We start from the raw sequence: 23,958 nt of genomic DNA on the forward strand, positions 1-23,958 counted from the left end.
ATCGCCCCTTCGAGCAGAAGCGTAGGGTTGTAAGCCCCCAGTTCCGCGCCCGAAGATAAGAGAGCCTGGATTACTGACGAATCCCGGTCCGCAATCGCCCGCACAATGGGCGTATCCGCCATCGAATCAGCGATTCTGGCATTAGCGCCCCCAGCAAGGAGGGCCTTAACAACGTCAGCATGGCCGTGGCAAGCCGCAGCAATCAGCGGAGTCTGGCTATTGTTGTTCTTGCCATCTAGCAAACCGCCCTTCACAAAAGGGAGCAGTTTTTTGACAACCTCCGAGTGACCGTTCGCAGCGGCCTTGTGGAGCGCCGTGTCGCCGTTCTCCATGAGGTCGGCGCAGTCTGCATTGTGGTCAAGCAGCATCTGAACGAGGTCGCTGTAGCCACCCTCGGCAGCCAGAGTCAAAGGTGGCCTGGCAGAATCCCCCAACACGGCAGCTGACTCGAGCAGCATGCGGGCAACGTCGATGTGGCCGAAAGATGCGGCGAGGGATAGCGCAGTGTCGCCGGTCTTGTCATGACCGTCCAACCAGCATCGGCGCTCTATTAAAATATCGGCGACAGAGGAAGCGCCGCTACAAGCCGCCCACATGAGCGGGGTCCTGCCTACCGAGTCGACGTGGGCCATGGGGTCGAGCGCCTGTTCGCTGTCTTTGTCCGGGAGCCTGAGAAGCAACTGTGTGATGCTAGGCAGATCAAGATAGGCAACGAGGCTAAGGGCGTGCATGTCTGTCCGATCCGGTTGAAGGGTAGCACGCATGAGTGCCTGGGCCGAGGAAGCAACGGATGCGCGGTCGGCAAGGAAGCTCAGGGCTTGCTCGTGGAGCTCCGCCGAAGCAACCGGATCCACCACCTCCTTGAAGTGCGCGGCCCAGTATGTTGACGCATATTCGTAAAAGGGGTAGGAAGCAACACGCTGCCGGTAGTGTTCGTCTGCCTGTGGCCCAGTCGTAAAGACCGGCAAGGAAAGGTAGTGCAAGCATGTGCGGGCGATGAGGGCCGACCAATTGCCTGCCGACCCCGCTTCGCGGCGCTTCAAGAAGTCGGCCGCGGTCCAGTGACAAACCCGTAGAACGGGTAAACTATCGTGATGCCGTACGACAAGCAAACCCCGAGATGCGATGGCGATATCGTCGAGGTTCACGAGGTTGTCGTCGGTGAAGTCGGATTTCCCCTTTTCTGCGGCCAGGGCGTGGCACAGCTGAGAAGAGCCCAGCGGCGTCTTGGAGAGTACGGTAAACGGGAGGGCAAATTCCCAACCGTTAAGTTTGGTGTGTGACGGAGACACGAGTTTTTCGTACAGGAAATCGACTTTCGTTCTATCCTCGAGCGCCACAAGAATCTCGTCACGAGTCCCCGACTCTATCAGGGCCACAAGAGTAAGGTGGGCAAAAAGGAACCTAACATAAGGAATAGACATGTCAACCATGGGGTCAGGACTCAGTTTGGGGGAAAGGGATCCACTAACATGCCATCACTCATCTTGACCGTGGTTTGGAGGATTTTCTTCCGCAACCACGAATTCTGTGCACCACTAGTAAGGCGTTGAAGTCTGCTGTTGAAGAGGCCGTGGTGCATATACATGCCCATGTCCAGGGTCGATGCGCTAATCTCGAGGGAAGTACTTCGGTGGAACAGCTTGTCAATTCCGCTACCCAGCAAGGCCGTAGCAAAGATGTTGAAGCCTAGCGAGCTTTGGAGCTGTTGAATCTCCGTCATCAGGGTGGATCGGAGGGTTTCCGAGGCAGCCTCGACGGCATCGAACAGGAGGAACACCCTGGTTGTGGGCGCACCGAGAGCTTGCAAGATCTTCGACAAGTCCATCACCGTTGCCATCGATGGTAGGGCTTCCATATCCTCTAAAAGCCGTACAACGCCCGTGGGGAGACTGTTACCAGCATCGGTATATTCAGAACAAAGCAACCGAGCTAGGTCGGCAACTATGGACGGCAGTGTATGTCCTCCCTCAATCTGCGCCCACAGCTCCGGGTCAAAGCTAAAGAAGGCAAGCCTGCCATCAGGGCCCAGCCTCGTTCGTAGGTCCCGGAGGACAATGGACATCATGGTCGACTTCCCGGATCCCGGAATGCCGGGGGCGAATAGCGTCATTCCGGGCGTCGCAACCCATTCCTTGTATTCGGTTGAGTGAAGAAACCAGCCGCCGCCAATCAGGAGGTCCATGTCGTCAAGGGATTTGGGTAGTTTGACGAATGTTTGGAGCTGTAACAAACGGAGGGCCTGGTTTATATCCGAGATACTGCTCGAGGGATCGTCCCGTAAGCCGGAGAGCATCATCTTCATTGTCTTGTTGGTGGTCTCCTCGCCGCGAGAGCCGAGCTCAAACTCGAGATGGCGGCGGAGTATCGTCTTCAAGTCGTCGTTGTATTGTCGCAAAAGGAGGAGCGGGCGCTTAAAACGGTCATCTCGGGAGGACCCGGGCCTCCATAGTTGGAGCAATGTATCTAGAGATTTCTATATATTGTAAAGATCAGTTCCTTGCCCGTGTCTCGAAAGGAGAATACTACGGTAGCTTGATAAGTATATTGAACTCGTACGTACCGCGCCGTCGGCCAAGTCCTGAGCAAGCTCCCGCTGCAGTTTGCTCACAACTCGTCCCATTCGCTTCATGCAATCCAAGAAGGATGGGTATTCGTTCCCGAGACTCGTCTCGAGAAGACTGGGGAGATGGGGATCTCTCCAGCCTTCTCCTCCGGGGGAAGACAGAAGCTCTGCGCGCGTCCTTTTGTCCTCCACAAGAAGCGCAAACGCCAGGTTCAATGTGTTGACCAAGGTCGTTTGGAGGAATCCCAACAGCGTCGCATACCCATGATATTCCGTTCGGGGGTGAGAGGAGCGGCTGAGGTGCGCGGTGAGGTCCAACAACTCTTCGAGGCTAGACCTGGCGGAGGAGATGTCTCTGAGAACATCGCCTGTGACCTCAAACGCAGACATTGTTAGGCTTCTAGGGAGAACGGGCAACAAACGGGAGACAAGATGCGGTGCAATAGAGCGAAGGAAGGGAAAGTGTTCGGCAGAGGAACAACGCTAGGCTGGTGCAGCCGAATGGATACGCTGGTAGCTGGGCATCAGCTCTGCCCTGGGTGAGGATGGGAAGCGGAAAGGGGAGAAGGAGAGTGCCCGGGGGGGATTCTAGTTGTCTCTCAGCAAACGCCAGGTCATCTTGGCGCGCAAATGGCTTGTTGCTCGTTAACCGATAAGATAGCCTGTTCGAAATGTATGAGTCCTGCCAATAACACCGGACCGTTCCGGCTCGATACGGGGCGCCAATTGACGCCTCTTAATCTCCTGACAGACCGTATCAAGTGGTACTGATCAAACTCCTTACCACCTAGGTACCTCTCTAGGCACAGAGGTACCGAGCTCGGTAAGGTACCCCCCACAACCTTGGTTCCGAACGCGCGCGCAACAGGAACTGGTATCTCTAAACTAAAATGGAGTTGCTGCATTACCAACGACACTACCTCGGTAAACTGTACCGCAAAGTTGACATCGCTCATCTGATTAATCTACCAATGCAACACACAGTTTTTGGGACCAGATAACTGCCCGGTGGTTGTGGGTTGTAATGTGTAACGGCCGGCCAAGAACTGTGTACGATTCACACTGGCAAGCGATTTGCGAGAGCCAGCCAATGTGGGGCGTGGAACGGGTCTTCGAATGACGGAAGACAAGAGTCGCCAGTTGTTTAATAGCCAGCTTTTGCGCCTGTCGTAACAATTATATCGGTATCCGAATTCATGGCATAGGTTTATCTGATTCGCTAAATCCGCGCTTGAACAACGGCAGAGCCTTACTATTCTGGGGCCCCTGCTGAAAGCTGTGAAAGCTGGTGAGGTCTATGTTGGTATGGAACAGGGGCGGCCATCGTGTAAGTTCCGTCCTGCTGCAGTGTGGCCCGTGCGGCTTCCCGGTGCTTGATGGTACCTACTGGCGGTATGATTGGTAAAGCTTCCCAAAATGAGGGGACGAAAAAACAGCGATGGATTGAAATGTGTCTGTAGACGCTAACGGCGAGCGATGAATTGGGTGGGCGCACGCCGGCTATAATTCATAGGCGCGGTCGGGAAACGGGGTCACAGCGACCACAATCCAGTCCTCGATGCGTTCCTCAACAGAAGTCTGCGTCTGGGTGCTCTCCTCGGTATCACGGCGCCGATCCCGAAGCCTCTAGCTACCTAGGTAGGTACCTATTTAATTCACCAGGTTCCTCGCCGAGGCAGCCATTGGACCAACCATCTATCTCTCCCTCGGACCGGTTGCGCACACATCACCTCCACTCCTACTCATCTTGCCGGTTTTCTTACCTCCCCATCACATCCTGTTGATATCGTCGACCTAAATCCCTTTGGACGGTGCTGCCATCACCAACGCGGTACGGTGTGCGCTGGTCCGCGGGTTCGGTGTCTTTTTGCACGGCTACACTTGCGCCTGCGTCGCAGCCACCTGGGGGAAGATGTGGTTGACTAATTCCTTCATCTGGCCTGCGTTGGTGAACTCGCCTGAAATGATTGGAATTGTGTGGGGGGTAAGCTCGGCGGGATGAGCATTCCAAAGATGGGCAAAACCGTCCTTCACGGCCTTCAGATATCGTGTCGTTTGAAGAAGGAAACGCCATGTGTGGACGGACAACGGTTTAGATGTCCAATACGATTTCGTTCGATCCCCTGGAGGTTTTGCTCCGGCACGTCCTCTAGGTCTAGCCGCACCCGGCAGCAATACGTGGCATAGCATCTCGAACGGGTGGTCTTTCAGGTGCGCATCCGCTGTGGTGCCGTATGTAGTACTAGTCTTCCTGGATGGTTTGACTATGAACCGGCTCCCATGCCAGTAGGCGCACATCGCTCACGATCTGATAGTCCTGCTCCCCATTGAGGCAGAGATAACACTCACGACTAGTGGCTCGCGAGGCACATTTATAAAGAACACGATGCTCCCCACACCAGTACGCAAGCCAAAGCACAGATGTAAATAGCCTACAGAGGTAGAAGACCCTTTCATCAATTACGTTAACCTAGAGCTCTGTGACAACAGGGGGCTACAACCAGGAAAGCATAAGGCAGAGTCAGGTAAGGGGACTTACATGCAGACAACTGCTGTCACGAACGCAGCTTTACCCCGTTGACACACTCTCCCATCTTTTCCGGAGAGTGCGGAGCAACTCTTTTCCAAATACCATGGACAAAGGCTCAGATGCTCCGGATCTGAGAGGTCGCTGGACGACTGGGCATTCACGCAGAACAACCAAAGCCCCGACATCAAGACATGGTAAAAGGCGCTCAACAAGCGTATGTTAAAATCGCAGCAAAGAAGTGCGAGCTTCACAAGCCAAACAGTGATGTTGACGAGTGCGACGGCGAGGAGAGACTCGGAACACCTAATGGAAACCAAAAGGTTAATTGGATGTTAGGTAGGTAGTAGGCACATGGAGTTCCCGCCGCTCACCTTTCGGTCCAAAGAAACGGAACCTCGGGGGGCTGCTGATAGTTCGCGTAGAAATAGATTCGCAGCCGTGGGTTCGAGTTCCAACCATGCTCCCCTCCAGTCGACCACAACGCAGTCCTTAGTCCGGTTGCATGTCCGTGTGCAAAAACACCAAGAGCAGTAGCGACAAAGACTAGCTCGATGAAGAGGAGGGCCAGTCGCGCCGGCTGGTTGCGCTGTGGCATGGTCACGCAGTCGCCGCTCCCAGAGTTGATACCGGCGACCCTAGCAACAAAGTGGGTGCCTCAGAAATATTAAGCAAAGATAAAAAGGAAAGAAGAAGTAGCCCGCGGAGAATAACATGTAATTAAGGAATAATTATATTTTCCAGAAAGTCGGCTGTGGATGCTAATCTGCTCAAATCTGCGCAACCGCCACTCTTGCTGATAGGTCGATCAGGGGGCCTCTGAACTCAGGGGTTCAACCTGACGGTGCCCACAACTCTTTACCAAGGTGATAGGGCGCATAGATATGTGGCCTAAGTAATAGGTAGTTACTAAGGAAGCTCCAGCACTTAGTCACCCTTCTTTTTCCCCTCGCCATTCCCAGGCAACGGACCATACCAGGTCTATCATTCGTCAAAGTTGTGTGCATATCCAACCCCAGTAGTACGTTTTCCTTTTCTTTTTTCGCTGTGGACCTTCCTATCGGTTAGAATTGGGCTATTGCATACCGTTCGATTTACCGACTGAGCTGTCTTGACTTTGCGGCTTGCAAGGTCTTGTGTATTGTCAAACGAAGTCTTCCCGGACTTCCCCAGACAGACTTCACCCGACCTGCGCAAAAGGTTGTAAGTTTGGACTTCTTGTCCTCAGAGGAGTTGGCTTCCTGGTGTTTTGTACTCCTTTTAGGGGTTCGTTGGGGCCCAGGGGTATTTACGGCATGGAGACTGTCTAGATGTGTTCAGGCACAGGCTCAGGCACGGACGTCGACCTCTGTTTTTGTTTGTTCTTCTTCTTGAGTACCTAGGTAGGTACATATGCAAAGCTGAAGAGTCAAGCTCAGGTAACTCCCTACCTTAGAAAGCACAGTCAATACTGCGAATTCTGCTGTGGTGTGTCGAATGACTGTGTTACCGAACACGGCACCCCACCGTATTGCGAACGGGTTGTGTGTAAATATAGAAAGGATATTTACCGGATGCACCTCGGAAACCATTGTTGTGTAAGGATAAGAAGGACTACGGCCCTTTATACGTACCTATACGATTGAGAAACTAAAGTTGAGGCAGGCATCGTAATCTTGACCACCCGCCTACCACAACCTTGGGAGTTGATATGAGGATGACCGGTATTTACGGCGCGAAGCTGCTTGCAAGGTTTCAATAGGTCGAATTTAAAACTCTGCTAAGTCCTCACACAACATTCCAAGTCATGCAGAGCCGCAAGACGGTAAGTCAAAGCCGGGCCAGAAGCACTGAATCATCTGAAGACAATATTTAAACTATATACACCTCTTCCATTGGAGATTGTTGGAACCTTGAGCTGTGACCAAAGCCATCACATTACCCGCTGAACAACGCCGGGCCAGGGATCTTGTAGTCGGTGATGGTTGTGTAGGGGTTGAGGTGAATGCCGGGGTCGGTGTTCTTGTACAGCGCTGTTCCCACCACACCCTCGGGGTTCGCCGTGCCGGAGCCCGTGATCTCGATGTTGAAGCATTGCGGGTAGTTCTGGGCACCGTTGAGCGAGCCGGCGCCGTGGAGGGCGATGATCTCGTGGCGGAAGACGTAGTTGCCGGGGGCGATCGACTTGGGCACGGTGGTGGTCCAGACGCCTCCTTGGTCGACCAGGGTCTGAGAAGCCCACGTCTGGGTCGCGTAATCGATGCCGACCTCCTCGATCTTGACCCACTTGAGGCTGCTCTTGTCCGCCTGGCTGCAGTCTCCGCTGCACTTGGCGATGTAGGTGAGGATGGGACCGTAGGGGTGCGGCCATGTCGCCGGCCAGTTAAACTGCACTTTACCGCCAGCGGCAACCGTGGTTGTGAGTGTTCCGGGCGAGGCGTTCTTGTGGCAGTTGATGTCGGCGGTTTGGTATTCGTTCGGTGCCACGAAACCACTGTCGAGGTTCTCCGCGTACCATGCCGCGATGTCGGGAACGGGTTGCCCGTTGGCCTTGGCGTAGTAGTAATCGAGGATGAAGCCTTGGTTTTCCTTGCCGTCGGTCTTGAAACTGGTAACCATGCCGTGGCCCAGCGCCGTCGTAGCCAAAGCACCGACAAGAGCGGCGGACAAGCTTGCGTGTGGCGCCATCCTGGGGCAACTTGGAATGGAACGTGCGGTGGAGGTAAGATGGAGGGTAAAAGCTGAAAGTTAGAGTTTAACGGAACCGAGCGGGAGCTATTGGAGCAAGTAACCTTGAAATTCAATGGAGATGGAGCTTGTCTTAAATATAAACCGCGGCGTATGCACACCGTATATTGCACAACCGGGTTCTGATTCCTGAATCGTGGTCGGCCCCGGCTCTCCCGAGCGTAGATCATTGTGTCAGGGATCGTAATATAAGTGGTGGAAGTTTGCGCCACTAGCAACGATGCTGAGCCCTCCAGATCGAGAACTATTGAGTTGTGATGTCGAGAACAGGGACAAATGTGGGAGTCCGGAGCGCTTTCATCCGCCTCGGCCAGGATTGGGCCACGGGAACCATCCATGTGGGGGCAGAAGCAGCCTCCTGAAACCCGAATACGCCATCTCACGGTGGGCCGCCTGTTGACAGTGTTATATCACGTATTGCAAGGAAAATGAAATGTACTGCGACGGGTTCTTATTAACATGAAGATGAATGCCCACACCAAAACCTCGCTCCCCATACCATTTGTTGCGGCCTTCCCTCACGTGCTGACTTGCTTCTGACCGTTGCCGTGGTTGATTGACACGGAGAGCGTGGGGCCTCTTTCGGAAGCGGCGGACTCCTTCTACACTCGGCCGTCCTCGAGATGATGTGCCCAGGTAGCACGCCATCCGGAACGTTGGGGGCCAGTCACAATGTACCGCAGCATCAAAAACGGCCTACTGCAAAGCGGTTGATGGTGCAACTCAATGGGCAAGAATGGAACGGCAGAGATCAAGGGATATGGTAAAGAGAACGGGTTCAATAAGATAGCAGAGCTGTAGCCGGGGCGTATCCTGGCGCTCATCGCACACCTAGGGCAGTTGAGGGCCGCTGCAACCGCTAGAAGCCGATGGGTACTTCGAAGAAATGGTCAATCCCCTCAATAACGGGTTCCTCATCTGTCAACACAACCACCTCCCCTACAGGCGGATCATCGTCTTGCTCGCTGTCACTGCCGCTGTCGCTTCCACTTCCCCCGTCATCGGAATGTGTTTGAACCCCAACAGACAGGGCGGCATGCCCGTTGCTGGCCAGCACAACGTCTCCAATCACCGGTTTCTTTGGCCCTCGGCCCAACAAACCGCTGCCTTCAAACTTCAAGCTGACGTAGGAAACAGCAAATATCTCTTCGTTCGGAGAGACCCATTCGCTTTGATTCGATCCGGAGACGTTGTGGCTGGTATCGACGCCGATATCCAAGCCAGAAGGAGCACCGCTGGTTATGAGACTTGGGTCGAGGGTAACTCCGGTCTTCAGGGACTTGTCATCGGTCGCCGACTTTGACCAGGCCGAGTTTGTAGTCGTCATGAAGCCCGTGACGAGGTATCCCCTATGTGAGCGCTTTTTCGCAAGGAGAGACGAGACCTCAGCAGCGTAACGGGGATCTTCCATGAGTTCGGCGAATCTGCGCTCCGGGTTGCTAAGAGAGTAGCGCTTGACCAACTCGCTCTCCAGCCCGATGCTGTCCCCCATGGAGCGGTCGGTCCCCATGTGAAAGAGCTTGGCGAGCTTGGTCTGCACGCCGGAGTTACGGGCATTCTCAAATAAGTCTTTGCGGTTTGTCATGATAAATGTCTCAGGAGGTCGGGCAGCAGCTGCGAGGCGAGCGGTTGGTCGGGCGCAAATGCCCTGCCTGGGTCGTACTTATCAGTGACGACTCGGCATAACATCGAGTCGATCTGGTCATGGCCGAGGGTGTAGTCGACAACGAAAAATTGACGTCGGGCCATGATGCTTTCCTTCTGGTCGGAACTCGATCTGGCGGGGTGACGAAAGGGAGAAGAAGTTAAGAATCGATGGTTTGTTGCCGTGACAGGTCCAGCTGAACCAACACATCCATATTCATACTAACTAATGAGAAAGTGGAATGGCGCATCATGCTTGGCGCATGGAGTGAGATGTCACTGAAATGAGCTGAGAGGTGTTTTTGGCTGGGAAGGCTTTCGTTGGTGTCAGCTGGTGTAATTTGAAGAAATTCGCTGAGAACCCGGTGTCAAGAAGGAATTCGACCTTTAAGCTGCGGTTTCGAAAAGGAGAGGCATCTAGTTCTAACAAGATGGCTCGTGACAATGAAACGATTTTGTGGTGTGCATATATTTTAGTTGGTTTGAACCACCTCTCTGTAAACAATAGGTAAGGAAGGTACCTCGGTAGGCAAAGAAGTCTCCCGCCCGTCTCGTCTTCGACTTTCTGGGTCGTCGGAGCTCGTGCGGCTGAGGGCTCGGAAAGGTCGGGTGCTTCGACCGCTGAGTGAGTGGCTTGGTCTGGACTCTGGAAGGAACTGCCCCTGTCAAGCCAGCCCAGTCGATTCCATTTCCGAGCAAAATGAGCGGCCTTGAAGGGGGTTGCGGTTCCTCGCGCCTTCCTGATTTTTTCCCTGATGGGTTTGTTTCTGGCAACTGCGTGTTTCTGGCAACTGCGTGTTTCTGGCAACTGCCTGTCATGGACCTCGAACCTCGGAAAATCCAAATTGTGCCAATAGGCTACCCATCCGCCGATGCGACAAAGCCAAGTTGGCAGGTCGATATTCATGATGGCAGCAAACCAACAGCCCGACGAACCATTACGGACTCATTTCGCGCCCAGGGCCATGTTGACTGCCGGTGGTATCTCGAGACTCACGTCCCCGAGGATCCCTTCGATAAGGGCCGCGCCGACAGGACCGTCGTCCAGCTCAACAAGTACGCTCGAATGCTCGCCCATCAGCTGAATATTACCCTGCAAAATGCCGGGCCGATGCTATTGATCTCGTCATCCACGACGAGGGCCTGGGCGACCACGACCCGAGGATGACCATCCACCGTTTGCATTGGGAGTTGTTGGAGAACCCATGGGCCTGGGTGGTCGCGACTCTCAAGCTGCGCGTCCGACGGTGCATCTCATCGCCACAACCAGGGCGGCAGCCATCATCAGCCCTGCTCCCGGTCCCGGTACAGCACATCAACATCCTCCACGTGGTCGCGCGGAAAAGAAGGACGACTATCGACCAACCTACCGACGTCAGCCCCTTCATGACACTGCAGATTCTCATCCAAATTCGTGCCGAGCTGCAGCGGAGAAGATGCCCCCTGACGGTAAACATTACAACTATACGCCCAGGAACACTGCAAGCCTTGACCGACCACCTTAAATCCACATACCGGGCCAACCCTTACCATATCATCCACCTTGATCTACACGGAGAAGCAAACGAAGATGGGGAGGCGAAGCTCTATTTCGAGAGCTCGGGATCGACGGTTGCATGTGAATCCACCGAAGTCGCCCAGGTCTTGTCCGGGTTTCCCGTCCCCTTCATCGTACTGAACGCATGTCGCTCGGGGCGAGCCGATCTGGGGCCCACTCGGAACACCGCCGCAATACTGAGCAAGGCTGGCTGCGCCGAGAACATCCTGGCCATGTCATTCAACGCCCTCTCCGTCTCGGCCGAGATCTTTTTGCGCGTCTTTTATACAGCCTTCCTGCTCCGCGGCGCCACGTTTGGCTGCGCAGCCCGTAGTGGTCGCGAGGCTCTCAAAACCAACAAGTGTCGTCGAGGGAGGTTTGAACAGCGCCTTCCCTTGCTAGACTGGTTTGTGCCAGTGATCTACAGCGCGGTGGAAGACCTTGCCGTGGCGCCTCCTCTCGATCTGGCGGGGCACGAGATGCAGTGGGAGTCCCGCCCGGTCGGCCGTGATTATGACGTTGCCGCTCTGGAGAAGATTTTGCTGAAACGTCGCAAGGCGTTTCTATTTGGCCATGCCTGGATCGGCAAAACTAGATTTCTGCGGTATGCTCAACACATATGGGAGGGAACCGCGTTTGCCGACGAGGTCTTGCACATTGACTTGGCTTCTTCTCCCGTTCAGAGCTCGCGTGCTTTGGTCGACGCCTTACAAGCTCAGTGCTCTGGAGGTAATGGAACAAACAAAGGAATGGGCCGCTCCATGGGCGAGGACGCCTTACTTCGACACCTTAAGGATGAAACCAAAGTCATGGTCATCATTGATGGACTCCACACTGCCGTCTCTTCTTTCCCCGACAACTCGCCTTCTTTGCCCGTTGATGGCCAATCGGTTGCGCCGGAGCTAGGGCTGCTGCTGCGGAAGCTGGTCACAGCCTACGTCCAGAGCAATAAGGGATCCATGATTGTCATGGCAGGGCGTTTTCTTTCTCCGGATTCAACACCGTCCGATCTTGGGAGCTGGATTCATCCAACATCCAAGTCTCACGCCACGATGCAATTGAAGGGCCTGTCGCTCACCGACTCGCTCAGTCTGTGCGAGCAGGCCATTCGAGAGAGCGGCCAGCAGCTGCCCGACACGGCGGCTCCGGGAACGCGTGACAAGTTGGAACTTCTGAGCAGGCTTCTGTTGGGGATCCCTGGCGCCATATCCTGGGTGGTCCCCCTCGCCCAGAAGGCCAAGGTGCCGTGGGAGTCCCTACGCACTCATCTACTGGAGGATGGGCCGGCCACATGCGCTGCGTTGATGCTGCAGCCGACGGGCTTAGATGACATCACCAGGGAATTTACGACCTTATCCGCGGAGCTTTCATTGGAGCAGTTCGCTGTCTTGTTAATGATCGGTCTCTTCTGGCACCAGGGGCCCTATGACGGTCGGTTTGTGGGAGCCATGTTGGAATTCGGCATCTGCAGCAAGAAAGAGATTGTTCACACGGTTATTCGCTTCGCCTGCAATAGAGGATATATCCAGCTGGCCGCGCTTGAGGGCTCGAGGAGGATCAGCTTTATCCATCCTCTCTTCTCAATCTACTGCCGCATTACCCTCCGGGGTCTCATCCGGAGCTCTCAAGCCGCCGGGGACAGCCCGACGGGCGGCGAAGTTATAGCTTCTGCTCCGGAGCATCTCTCTGACCTTGGGCCCTCAAAGCTCAGTTCGGGACCGTTTCTTTCCGCCTTGGGACTTTATGCAGCCATAACAACTCCCATTAAAGTGCCCGCCGAAGCCCACGCCAAATTGAAGGTTTTAACCTGGTATTTGGAAAGTGTCGATTACCAACTCGCCTTTCAGCTCGCTTGTCCTGATGGTGCGACGGACAATATGACTCCCTTTCGGGTTCAGCCGGATCCCAAAGCTCATCATTTCCTCAACACGTTGACCTGCATGCGCCTTTGCGTCGACAACGCGAAATACCTCCCACCCGAGGAATCATGGCCGCTCGACCACTTTTTCAAGATTGCACCACGTATGTAGTCTCCCTCCCGACACATAAACGACTACTAACACAGCGGTAGTTATCATGTCCGCTGCGACATCGGTAGAGGCTAGCCTATTTGCCGAGCAATTCGAGACACTGCTTGCTGAACTTGGTTCCGATGAGAGCCTCCTCGAGTCGTCCCCTTACGTTCGAGTCTTCTTTATGATTACGACCATCAACGTTGGATTGCTACGCAAGCTTCATGCCAACGACAGTGCGGGCCGGTGGCGTGATTTTGCGAAGCGTGCGCGTCGGCTCTGCGAGTCGGCTTCCCTGTCACCGCTCTTTCATAACATGGTCGCCGGGTGTCTCGTGGCCCTAACTTCGGACTTTCAAGGCGGATTGGAGCCTCTCACCGAGTTTCTACCATATTTGATTCAGGTTGCGGAGACTCCGCGACCAAACCTCGGTCAAGATGATCGTTTCTCGGACAAAATTTCACGCGGTCTATCCCAGAGTACGGAAGAAGCTCGAATTGCTCGACAGCGGATCACCGCCGCTCCAGCTGTCCTAAGTCAACCCCCCGACCCAGCCATTGTTCGACACGTCCGCGACTTGGCCCGCCATCTGGAGACCAAGCCGCTCAGAGATGGAGTCGAGAGATTAGGTGACCATCAACCTGAACATGAAGCCCATGGCAAAGCGGAGTCTGACATAGTGATGGACTTCCTGGCCCGCTGCTGGGAACAACCTGGGGACGGGGCTCGTTTGTCGGCCCAACTCTTCCTTCCGCGTTCTATGACCGCTGCTCTTCGTGCTTCTGGCCCTGCGGACATCATGAAACGACTTGATTCCCACCTGGGCCAGCTTAACGCCGCAGAAACTGCCATGAACAGGGCTGATTGGGACTCCTCACAAACCTTGCACTATACCCTGTTCCGGAGCCACTTCAAGAATGGCGACATAAGGCAAGCTAGCGAGCATCTTCGTCAGCTGATAGTGGCGATGGGCGGCAAGCCCGAGAGAAGGGAACTAGTGGAGCATTTTGAGCGTTGTTTAAGGCTGATAGAGCTTCACGACATCTGCCTGGGAATCAGCGCCGCTGACACCGACACCCTGGAGGAGACTTCAAACGTTGGGCCGGCTCTCCAAGAGATGGAGCGTCTTGCGCAGGACTTTCCCGATCCGGACTTGCGGGAGATGTTACTACAGTCGGTGGCGTCCGCCCGCGCGGTGGCCCAGCTCAAACCCTCGTCACACCCGGATGCGGACGGCTGGAAAGACATTCGAAACGACTTGCAGAAACTGAATGTTTCTGTCACCACCAAAGAAGACATGAAGGGGGTCTTGCATAATTCGTCGACCGCGCGCAAGTCGTTCCAGACGTTAAAAGAGCGGTTGGACGAGGGCAAAACGCGGGAGGCGCTCGCCAGCCTTGACGAACTGGAGAAGCTGTGCAAAAAGGAACCTACCGCCATGTTCATCGTGGCCGGTGGACAGGCAACCCTTGACTGGTTTCGCGCTGAAATGCAGAAGGAGCTGAAGGCTGAGGAGGACCGGGAACACGCTGTGAGGGCACTGGCGGATGCTGAATTACAGCAGCAGTTAAAGGATGCGGAGGGCCGAGAGCGAGCTGTAAGGGAGGCGAGGGAGCAGTTAGCTGCACAGCAGCAAAGACTTAGGGAACAGAGGCTTAGGGAACAGATGATGGAGGGCTTGGGGACAGTGATCGTTGTGGCGGGATCCGTGTTGCTGTCGTTCGTGGTGGATTGGATTTGGCCACTGTGAACACTATCTCGGGGATGTATCATATAATCATCCATCCGTGCAAACAAACATGTTAATCCCGGTAAATGATACCTCGTTCACCCACGGGGCTACGCGCCATAATATACCGGGCAGCAGACACCGCTCCTGTTTTTCACAGTTCTCGAGGGCGAACTCTTCAAACTCGGCCTGCATTTGGCGGAATGTATTGGGACCGAGGGGCTGTGTTATCTGGGCATTGAGCGGGTGGTTCTGGTCTGCTGAAACGCCATTGGGTACCCAAAGGCCGGCACGTTCAAGCCCGCTTCAACCAACGCGTCTGTCCTGGCGAGCTGCGTGCTCGGTCAGGTCGATCCGCCCCGGCTATTCGCCCCGTGGCCGACCACCCTTACCTTGTTGGCCCAACTCGCTCCACACACAAGTCCCCTCAACTTCTTCTCGCACCTCACAACTCTCAGGCCCTACGGACTTCTGATACCCGGATTGATGGCGCCTATCATAACGCAATGGAGCGATTTCGACAGTGTTTACGAGGCCTTTGATGCAAACACTCACGAGTTCTTGTACACGACATTCTCATTCATTGACGACGACGATGTCTTCTACTTCGGCCAGCTAAGCGCCCCAAAGCTCAAGATCACCTTGGAACAGTACACCGCTGCATTGGAACGGATCCCCGACCAAGACATTTTCCCAGACGTGCCGCCGGATGCTCGCCTGACTCTTGCTGCGAACGACTGCGATGTGAATGCCCTCTACATTAAGCGGCCCCGGTTGAGGATGTACGAGGAATATAAAAAAGACGACATGCTTTTCGTTATTCCGACCCTCATTCTCGACGAGGCACATGCATTGCAGATCGTCTCTCAACAACCCCACCCTGGCATCATCGGGTACCATGGCTGCCGCGTGCGGAGGGGACGCATCACCGGGCTCGTGCTTGACAAGCATCCGCATGACCTGAAGGAATATCTCAAGGACGGGGTGGGTGAGATTGATAAGGAGGCATTTATGACCGCGCTCGAGTCGGCTGTTCGGCACCTCCACTCCCTCGGGCTCGCGCACAATGGTATGTTTGGTTGGGATATCCGGCCCCTGGTTCATCGTCCCTGGACGAGGAGAATGAGGTCAATAAGTAACTGACACTCTTGGTTAAACATTAACCCCGCCAATATCCTCGTCAACTCTGCCCAAATGCCGGTTTTGGTTGACTTTGGCTCCTGCCGCGAGATCGGTCGGAAGCTGGGCGCATCTCGGGGGACGGTAGGCTGGATTGACGGGGACGTTCTGGAATACGCGGTATCTGAAGAACGGCACGACTTGTCCGCCCTCGAAAAAGTCCGCGTTTGGCTTGACGATCCGGATTTTGATAGGTAAACGCTACGAGGCTTGTGGTGCTATCTGTGTACAGGCTATCTCATGCAGGGATAGGGCGTTGAAACTTTGGGCTCGACGAGACATGCATGGTGCAAGAAAAGTAAAATCGCATCAAGTCCGATTGTTCTGAATCCGAACTACAATCCTTGTTAATTACGCTCCGGCATTGGATTTGGTGAAGATAGGAATTTTGTCGTACCATCCCGCACACGATCCAAGAGGCCTGCCGTAGCCCGTAGGTGCCATGCGGGAGGCAGTTAGGTATATCCATCTTCGTCAGGCGGTGAACGCAGGGCGCAGCCGGTCAATAACTGGAAGCTCAAGTGTAGATCAAGGTCGAGGCCGGCTGGCCACAAAGTTTGGGGGCCGCGGCGGTTTGGGACTAGCGATGCCCCCGCAATACGTCGTGAAACCACCCGGGGGCCTGAGCGGCCGAAAGGCGAGCTAGGGAGGCCGGTTCTTATGTACTTTGAGAGAGCAGAAGCAAGACCGAGAGACCAACTTCCCGGTCGAAGCAACTACGTTTTCACTCTAGTCGACAGGCGTTGTGGTGAGACCTCTGAGTTATGGTCAAGCATGGGGGATGATAATGTATACGTGTGAAGGTCGCAGATAAGGACCACCCATTGCGCCCACCATTGATGGTGATGTGGATAGACAATACTCTGGCTCACAAAATATCACGATGGCCAATGGTCGTTCTTTTCAAATCACACCCAGTACGTCTCCTTCTGCCATCCCGCCTCCACAAAAAAGAACTCTGCAGTCCGTAGCCGCGAGCGAACTCGGAACAGGCCTGTCCCCCTGTTTAGTTGGGGGCGAAGGATTTATTCGTCCTTTCACCCGCGCGAAAGGCTCGAGTACAGCATTCTTTCGTATGCTTTCATCCACACGAAGGATGCACTAATGTACCGTGGTAGTAGTGAAGGAGGCAGGGCAGATGAGGTCGCTTCGAACTTCAAAGCAGACCACAGACCACTGGGGGGTGTTAGATCTGTTAGGCGACGGCAAAAGGGGCAGCCACATCTATATAATGGCGAGCTTGCCACCTCTTGTTGAACCGAATGACATAACATCAACCACCACTTCTAACAACAGACCTCTCGAATACCTTGGCCATGTATCTCAACGTCCCGGTCCTCTTCACCGCCCTGTCTGCCTTCGCAACAACGGCCTCGGCGGACTGGATGAATGTTGGCATGGTTTGTGTGTTTGGGATTTGTCAATACGACGGCAGTATGTCAAATTAACGGCATCGATCTCTCTTCCCCCCCGTTATAGCTACGGCCGTCTCTTATCGTTGTTATCCTTCTCGATATCCAGAGTAATTTAACTAATCCTTGCTGGTTGCTACCTCCCTAGCATTCCACACAGCCAACGGCGATTACAGCATCGACGCCGACAATGGCTGCCGGGGGACGTCCGTACCCGATATGATTGAGTTCTGCGCCGACTACGCGAGAGACCGAGCGCACTTCAAGTTCAAGGGCTGGACCACCAAGAGCTGCCTGCATGTAACGAGTAGCGATATAAACACATGCGGGACAGGGTTTACCTGCGGGACTATGATTTTCGAGCCTGTCAAGTGCACTTGGTGAGGCGGGTAAGAAGGAGGGCATTGTCCTCCAAGGAGGCCATGGGAGGAGGCTAGGGGTCGCTGTGAGGTCGAGGTTTGGCAAGGAAGGGTCGGGTCAATCCTGTCGGGTTTCTCGGCATTTATCATCATCGTCTTAGGTTGCCTGTTAACAACCTTATCAACCCGCAAATGTGACCATATGTTTGGCTTGTAACGGGGGCGCGAGGTTCTAATTGGCATCTTTCTGACCAGGTGGAAATGGTGCATGGGAAGCTGTGGGTGTAATGAAGCCATTGGTAAGAGGAGCATTGCCCGGGCGATGGGTTGCCTATCCGTAGCAAAAGGAGGTGCCAAAGGGGGGGGGGGGGGGGGTTCCACTTTGCAAAGACAGCGAAGAAGACGGGTGAGGTACCGAGGCGCTGCGGTTACTCCCGTCAGCAGGACAAATTCACGATCCGGACCGGGTGTAAATCCTTACCTGCCCCTTCACCAACCTCTTTATCTCTCCCCGCGACTTAATGGCAGAGCACAGCGGGACAAACGAGGCATAATTCCGGTAACTCGCATTTAGATTCTCTAAAAGTCCGAACCCAGACTCAATGTAACAACGGCGAGCGATAAAGACAAGCAAAAGAATGCATTGGTCTTCCGGCAGGCCAACCTCCTAGGATTAAAACATCCGGCCCGCGAGCAGGGCCGCCCGAACCCTGGCAGCACTCCACGACCCGTCAGTCGGAACAAGAGCCTTCGCTACACTGGTGCTGGTCTTGCCAGTCTTCTGCTTCATATTCTTCAGGGTGCTAATGGTCGAATGCCTGTTAACCTGAACCTGCAAGTTGTACTTGGGCGGTTTCGTGGATGTTTTCTGGAACTGTTAGCAAGTCGGCACAGGATGTAATTACGGAGAGCAAAAGAAAGTCCACAAACATTCTGGAGATCCAGACGAAAGTCTACATTGGTGTAAATCGTATAGGTCGGGTTCGGATCCGCGAATCCGACCAGTTTGGCATCGGGGATGGACTCGATGAAGGCCCGGATCGCCATGGGAGCCTTCCCCGGCATGTTACCGTCCGGGGAGAGGTAGGCAGGGATGAATTGGGGTCAGGGATAATAATGGTGCAAAAGGGGTATGTGGTACTTAACGAGAAGAGAATCACTAGCGGTTTGCGGACGAGAGATGCAGGGCCCTGTGGCCAGCAGGTTGGGAAACCACTCAACTTATGACACCCCTTGTCTTGCTCCTTTCCTTCGAGTTCTGGTTCCCAAGCAGTCCTGGACATCCCCCCCTCCCCCACCGCGCCGCTGCCACCACTTCATTACCTACCCAGACCAACCGCTCAAAGAGGACGGGTAGGGTTGCAGGTGGCACATCTAGGGGCCTGTATCACTGTATCAGGATGGTTGTTGGTAAAAGGCTGCGGCAGGCCAATCAATGAATTTCGAGATGTGCACCGTTCAGGGCCAAAGAAGACGGTGTAAGCGGCCGCTGTGGCTTGAAGACCTCCTCAGGAACGACCATGAACGGCGCCCGCCCACCGCCGTGTGGCGAGGCTTCGGTACCAGGGGCTAGGGGCCAAATATTCCTGAAGATGGTCAGGAATATGTGTGAATGGACAAGTGCTGAAGCAGTTGGTTCGACCAACATCACGGCCAAGGCCACCACAGCCGCAGGTGTGAGGGCGGCTAGGTTGCGTTCGCACGTTGGGCAATGCCGGAACAAGTTTCGAATGGCCAACCAATGATACTGACCAACAGGTCCCGCTTTAAATAGCGCTGCCGTGCGACACAAATTGGGGGGTTGTGTAAGGTACCTTAAAGGGCCTGTTCTTCCTCGCGCCCATAGACTTCTCAGAACCAAACACCCACTTACTAGAAAGCCTTTCGTGTGGCTGCGCCCTTTAACTCAAACCCAGTCATCTTTTACATTCATTCATTTCACCATGTCGGGGGACAAGCTTGAAGCTAAGCCAGGATCCGACTTCGATGGCCTGGAGTGGCTGCGGGATAGAATCTGGGGCGCGGAGCCTCGCTGGACGGTCGAACCCGACGAAGACGCCATCAGAAAGACTGTTGCATCTTCCTTGGACCTGGCCAGCGTTCCTTGCAATATCAGATTCCTTGCCCAGGGCGCATTCAACAAGGTTTACGTCGTCACATTTCCTGAGAAGAAGGAGGTCATCGCCCGCGTCACGCTGCCGGTCGACCCCAAATGGAAGACACTCAGCGAGGTGGCTACTGTGCAATGGGTCCGCGACAACACAAGCCTACCGGTCCCCGAGATCATCTCATTCCAGGCAGACCGGACCAGCACCATCGGGTTCGAGTGGATCGTCATGTCCAAAATGCCTGGCAGATCCTTAGGTGATCGATGGAGGGACGTTACCTTGTCCGCCAAAGAGGAGATTGTCCGCCGATTTGCGCTCTTCTACTCCGAAACCTTCCATAACCAGCTTCGGGGTATCGGCAACCTCTTCTTGGATGACGCGGGACCGGGCCCTGGCAGTTCAGCCCAGCACCGTGGCTCCTTTCGCCTCCAGCGAATTGTCTCAAACGAATTCCTCTGGGACGGCCACATCCATACTCAAGTCTCCCGTGGCCCTTTCCAATCCAGCAGGGACTGGTTCCTGGCTCGGTTGTCACTAGCCGAGATGGACTGTCGCGGGGGTCTGAACCGTCTCGAGAATGCGGCGCCGGAGGATCAGGACGAGGAAGATCTTGAAGACCTCCGACACACCATGGACATCATCACACGACTCAAACAGCAGCTGGACAAATTCTTCCCCCCGCCCGGCCCCGACTCGGAGCCCGAGCGGACCGTGATCCTGCACGATGACCTCTCGCGCCAAAACACCTTGGTGGATGACCGTGGAAACTTGACGGCGGTGGTAGACTGGGAATGCATTTCGGCTCTCCCGCTCTGGTACGCCTGCCAGATTCCTCCCCTCCTGCAGGGGACACCCCGCGACGAGGAGCCCGTCAAGACTGAGTACGGGCACGACGAGGATGGAAATCTGGTTGAGATCTTCTGGGAACACCTCGACCACTACGAGCTGACGCAGCTCCGCCGTGTCTTTCTCGCGGAGATGGAGAGGCTACAGCCAGAGTGGGTGGAGATCTTCAAATCGAGCCAGCAACTGAGAGATTTCGATCTCGCCGTCTCCAGCTGCAGCGACTGTTTTATGATCGGCACGATACGAAAGTGGCTGGATGATGTGGAAAAGGGGGTTGAGGGGTTTGAGGGTCTCGAGGAGAGAATTGACGGCTTTGGGGCGATCGGGGAGGAGGGATCAGAGTGAGGTACGCCAGCTGCCAGGACTTTGCAAATCCTCGTAGGTTCAAGTCAATTTCGCTCGGAATTTCACAGCCGAACGCTGTCCAACTCCCCTCCCTGTGACTGATGTCGTGCGTAACTTGTACGGCGCAGAGTCTCGGGCCAACCCACAGCAGTATCTACTGTGTGAGGTGGGTGATCTGTTAGTATACTGTGGTTGGTGTTGGGGTTCGGGTGGGACGTATGTACAGGGGGTGGTGATCCTGGTGGTGCCGTTGGTCCTGTTGTGGGGGACCTGCACAAACGGCGAAGCATGGAGGGCGGGATCGAGATCGACGCAGATGTGTGGCAGAGCCGGCAGGTTCCAGCTGCAAGTGCAGGAGTTGGGTTGGCGCGGGTGCTTTTGCTGCTTTGGGACGAGGATTCACTGTCTCAGCTTTGCCCAGCTCCGGTCAGCCCTAACGACGCCCAGAAATCAGGGCTTCTTTGATCTCATCCTTCTCACTTAACTAGGTGCCGTGTCTTGGAATCTGCGGTCCAACCGGAGTGCACAAATAATAACAATATCGCACCCATACCCCCTTTAGAGTTTCGGGACTCCTTGACACAAATTCCAGAGGTAGGGAGTCAAATGCGCACCATTTCCTGCTCACCCAACCAACTGCACTCTGCTTGGCAGGGTATCTCCAATGGTTGGGTGGTTTCTTACCAAGTCGCTGCGCATCCGCTGTGCCGCATCCGTCAGCTATTTTTCACTTCCCTCCATCCCCTCCAACCAGTCAGCGCACCTTCAGTTGAGCGGCACATACCCAACCGTGCCATTACCCAGGCAGGCACTTCGCTTTTGGGTCCATCGCATGTCTCAAGTCGACGAGATGTTCTTCTACTGGCCCGCTCCACGGCAGGATGAGAGTTTGAGAATCTGCTCGGCAGTGGCGAGTCTGGCGGAGTCTCGGTGTCCTCCAACACCAGGTACAAAGTCTACCATATTCGCTCTTCCGGGGCACATTTGTGCCCGCTCTTCATCCAGCGCCGGTCAATCTTTGGTGGTCCTTGGCGTCTGGTCTGAGCCTCCAACACCATCATGTCCTTGTCAGCGTCCGAACCCCGACTACTTCCCACCACCGAGCATCTAATGCCGGTGGAGGCCATGAAAGTGAGTTGGCCAAAACCAGAAAACCCAACTGAACCATCTACCTCTAACACGGTACCACAGGCTGTCATATGGGTCGGCTTTGCAGTCTGCTTCATCGGCTTCTGTGCACGCTCATACATCAGGTGGATATGTTTCCGTCGCCTCCTGCCCGAGGACTGCATCATGATGGTGGCACTTGGCATCCAGCTCGCCGCAGCTTGTGTCGCCCAAGTACGGCTACATTATGTGTACATGCTCGAGGATGTTTCTAACGGCTCGATCCTCATACCCGCGACTTTCGCCGACGACGTGCCCAAGGCCCTGCACGGCATCTTCATCCAAGGAATCCTTAGCATCACGGGGGTCCACGCAGTCAAGTTGAGCTTCCTCCTCTTCTTCCATCGCCTCGGTCGCCAAATACCCAAGTACATCATGTTTTGGTGGTTTGTCGCGTTTGTGACCCTAGCGTCATATGCCGTCAGCATCGCCCTCATTGAGTACAAGTGCATATTGAGCTCCCTCGACGTCATCTTTTCTCAGTGCACCGCCAACGGCGAGACTGCACGACAATGGACCTACATGGTGGCGTACTGCACCATTGACGCGGCCTCGGATCTACTCAGTAAGGACATCAACCCCCGTGAAACCGAGTTCACAATGTGCATGTCGCTGACAACAGCTCTAGTCCTCTGCCTTCCCATCGTCATCCTGTGGAAAGTTCGGCTCACCATGCGGAAGAAGCTGATCCTCGGCGCCATCTTCTCCTTGACCTTGATCACCGTCGCTGTGACCATCATCCGCGGCACTATCCACACGGGCAGGGTTGTCACTGACGGCTCCCAAACCCAAAACATCGCATGGACATGGTTCTGGCTCTCGATCGAATTCATCATGGGTAAGACTTTCTCCATCCCCAAAGTCCATCCCACCATACCTAACTAACACCCTCTCCCAGCCTACATAATCTCCTGCCTCGTCTCCTTCCGCATGCTCTTCGTGCACAACGAGCGACCCTCCAGCGCGCGCGCTGCCGCCCACCACCAACACCACAACCACAAACACCACCACCACCAGCCCGAAAAGCACCACCTCTCCCCGCCAGCCCGCCCCTCCAACTCCTCCAAACCGCCCCGCAAGCGCCTCCTCGACACCCTGCTCGACACATTCCACGACTGGGAGGGCACGACCCGTCATAGCAACGACAACCGCTTCCTCAACCGCACGCTGCCCTCGGGCCGCATGAGCGTCGACTTCATGCGCTACCCGGCCGGTCAGTCCGTAGATGAAGGTGTGTACCATCCGCTGGGGGATAAGAGTATCCGCACGACGAGCAGTACTAGCACGGTTGGTGGTCAGCGTGGTGGTGGTGATGGTGGTAGGGGTGATGAGGAGGAGGAGGAGACACCGGAGTCGGCGAAGACGCCGACGGGACATCATGTGTATGAGGTTGCGCAGGTGGCGAGGCCGATGAGCGCGAGGATCGTGGTGCATGGGAATCAGGCGTCGCAGGATATGGGGTTTCGGTTTGACTTTGGGCAGCCGGGGGGAATGCGGTGAGGTTGGGGTTGGGTTGGGTGTACATAAAGGGGGGCGGCGTTTTGGGGGGTTCTGGTTTCTTTTGTCTAATACCATTAGAAAGTCATTTTGTATTTGTATGGAGCATATCGCGGCGTCCCGGGAGCCTTCATAGTAAACTTAGAAGCCTGGATAGGTTTAAGCGCTGTGTCTGACTTGTTGCCATCTGCCTGCATACCTTACCTGGGCTGCGGTATTTCCCAGTTGGTGGATAGTAGAGGTATGTAATACTTCACGGATGGGATCAAGACAACCTGGAAACCGGATTTCCCCCGAGGAATA

At 54.9% G+C, this 23,958-nt stretch overlaps 9 protein-coding genes across 9 annotated transcripts; 5 read left to right on the forward strand and 4 right to left on the reverse strand.

Annotated features, from left to right (window-relative positions):
- Positions 1–4,808: 4,808 nt before the first annotated feature.
- Positions 4,809–5,691, reverse strand: B0H64DRAFT_376029 (uncharacterized protein; the record flags this gene model as incomplete). Its single annotated transcript, XM_062802451.1, has 5 exons — positions 4,809–4,883; positions 4,916–4,998; positions 5,106–5,118; positions 5,153–5,399; positions 5,468–5,691. The coding sequence occupies 5 exons, from the start codon at positions 5,689–5,691 to the stop codon at positions 4,809–4,811; spliced, it is 642 nt and encodes a 213-aa protein (XP_062656574.1).
- Positions 5,692–6,824: 1,133 nt separating this feature from the next.
- On the reverse strand, positions 6,825–8,102 carry B0H64DRAFT_403402 (glycoside hydrolase family 61 protein). The gene has a single exon (XM_062804305.1). It carries the CDS (start codon positions 7,758–7,760, stop codon positions 7,011–7,013), a length of 750 nt encoding a protein of 249 aa, XP_062656575.1. The 5' UTR covers positions 7,761–8,102; the 3' UTR covers positions 6,825–7,010.
- Positions 8,103–8,679: 577 nt separating this feature from the next.
- On the reverse strand, positions 8,680–9,405 carry B0H64DRAFT_376031 (uncharacterized protein; the record flags this gene model as incomplete). Its single annotated transcript, XM_062802452.1, has 1 exon — positions 8,680–9,405. One exon carries the CDS (start codon positions 9,403–9,405, stop codon positions 8,680–8,682), a length of 726 nt encoding a protein of 241 aa, XP_062656576.1.
- A 3,054-nt stretch (positions 9,406–12,459) lies between these two features.
- B0H64DRAFT_403408 (uncharacterized protein) lies at positions 12,460–14,921 on the forward strand. Its single transcript, XM_062804306.1, has 2 exons — positions 12,460–13,023; positions 13,073–14,921. Exons 1-2 carry the CDS (start codon positions 12,879–12,881, stop codon positions 14,761–14,763), a joined length of 1,836 nt encoding a protein of 611 aa, XP_062656577.1. The 5' UTR covers positions 12,460–12,878; the 3' UTR covers positions 14,764–14,921.
- A 307-nt stretch (positions 14,922–15,228) lies between these two features.
- Positions 15,229–16,387, forward strand: B0H64DRAFT_465012 (uncharacterized protein; the record flags this gene model as incomplete). Its single annotated transcript, XM_062807650.1, has 2 exons — positions 15,229–15,840; positions 15,973–16,387. The coding sequence occupies 2 exons, from the start codon at positions 15,229–15,231 to the stop codon at positions 16,117–16,119; spliced, it is 759 nt and encodes a 252-aa protein (XP_062656578.1). The 3' UTR covers positions 16,120–16,387.
- Positions 16,388–17,237: 850 nt separating this feature from the next.
- Positions 17,238–17,717, forward strand: B0H64DRAFT_376033 (uncharacterized protein; the record flags this gene model as incomplete). The annotated part of the gene is made up of 2 exons (XM_062802453.1): positions 17,238–17,325; positions 17,482–17,717. 2 exons carry the CDS (start codon positions 17,238–17,240, stop codon positions 17,715–17,717), a joined length of 324 nt encoding a protein of 107 aa, XP_062656579.1.
- Positions 17,718–18,239: 522 nt separating this feature from the next.
- Positions 18,240–19,034, reverse strand: B0H64DRAFT_205336 (uncharacterized protein). Its single transcript, XM_062799329.1, has 2 exons — positions 18,623–19,034; positions 18,240–18,560 (listed from the first exon to the last, which is right to left on the reverse strand). The coding sequence occupies exons 1-2, from the start codon at positions 18,755–18,757 to the stop codon at positions 18,366–18,368; spliced, it is 330 nt and encodes a 109-aa protein (XP_062656580.1). The 5' UTR covers positions 18,758–19,034; the 3' UTR covers positions 18,240–18,365.
- Positions 19,035–19,509: 475 nt separating this feature from the next.
- Positions 19,510–21,022, forward strand: B0H64DRAFT_205341 (phosphotransferase enzyme family-domain-containing protein). The gene has a single exon (XM_062799330.1). It carries the CDS (start codon positions 19,636–19,638, stop codon positions 20,989–20,991), a length of 1,356 nt encoding a protein of 451 aa, XP_062656581.1. The 5' UTR covers positions 19,510–19,635; the 3' UTR covers positions 20,992–21,022.
- A 901-nt stretch (positions 21,023–21,923) lies between these two features.
- On the forward strand, positions 21,924–23,671 carry B0H64DRAFT_345305 (uncharacterized protein). Its single transcript, XM_062801312.1, has 4 exons — positions 21,924–22,122; positions 22,183–22,723; positions 22,787–22,996; positions 23,057–23,671. The coding sequence occupies exons 1-4, from the start codon at positions 22,051–22,053 to the stop codon at positions 23,656–23,658; spliced, it is 1,425 nt and encodes a 474-aa protein (XP_062656582.1). The 5' UTR covers positions 21,924–22,050; the 3' UTR covers positions 23,659–23,671.
- The last annotated feature ends 287 nt before the right edge of the window (positions 23,672–23,958 follow it).

The sequence above is a fragment of the Chaetomium fimeti genome, assembly GCF_033439085.1.
Source record: "Chaetomium fimeti strain CBS 168.71 chromosome Unknown B0H64scaffold_6, whole genome shotgun sequence".
NCBI classification, from domain to species: domain Eukaryota; kingdom Fungi; phylum Ascomycota; class Sordariomycetes; order Sordariales; family Chaetomiaceae; genus Chaetomium; species Chaetomium fimeti.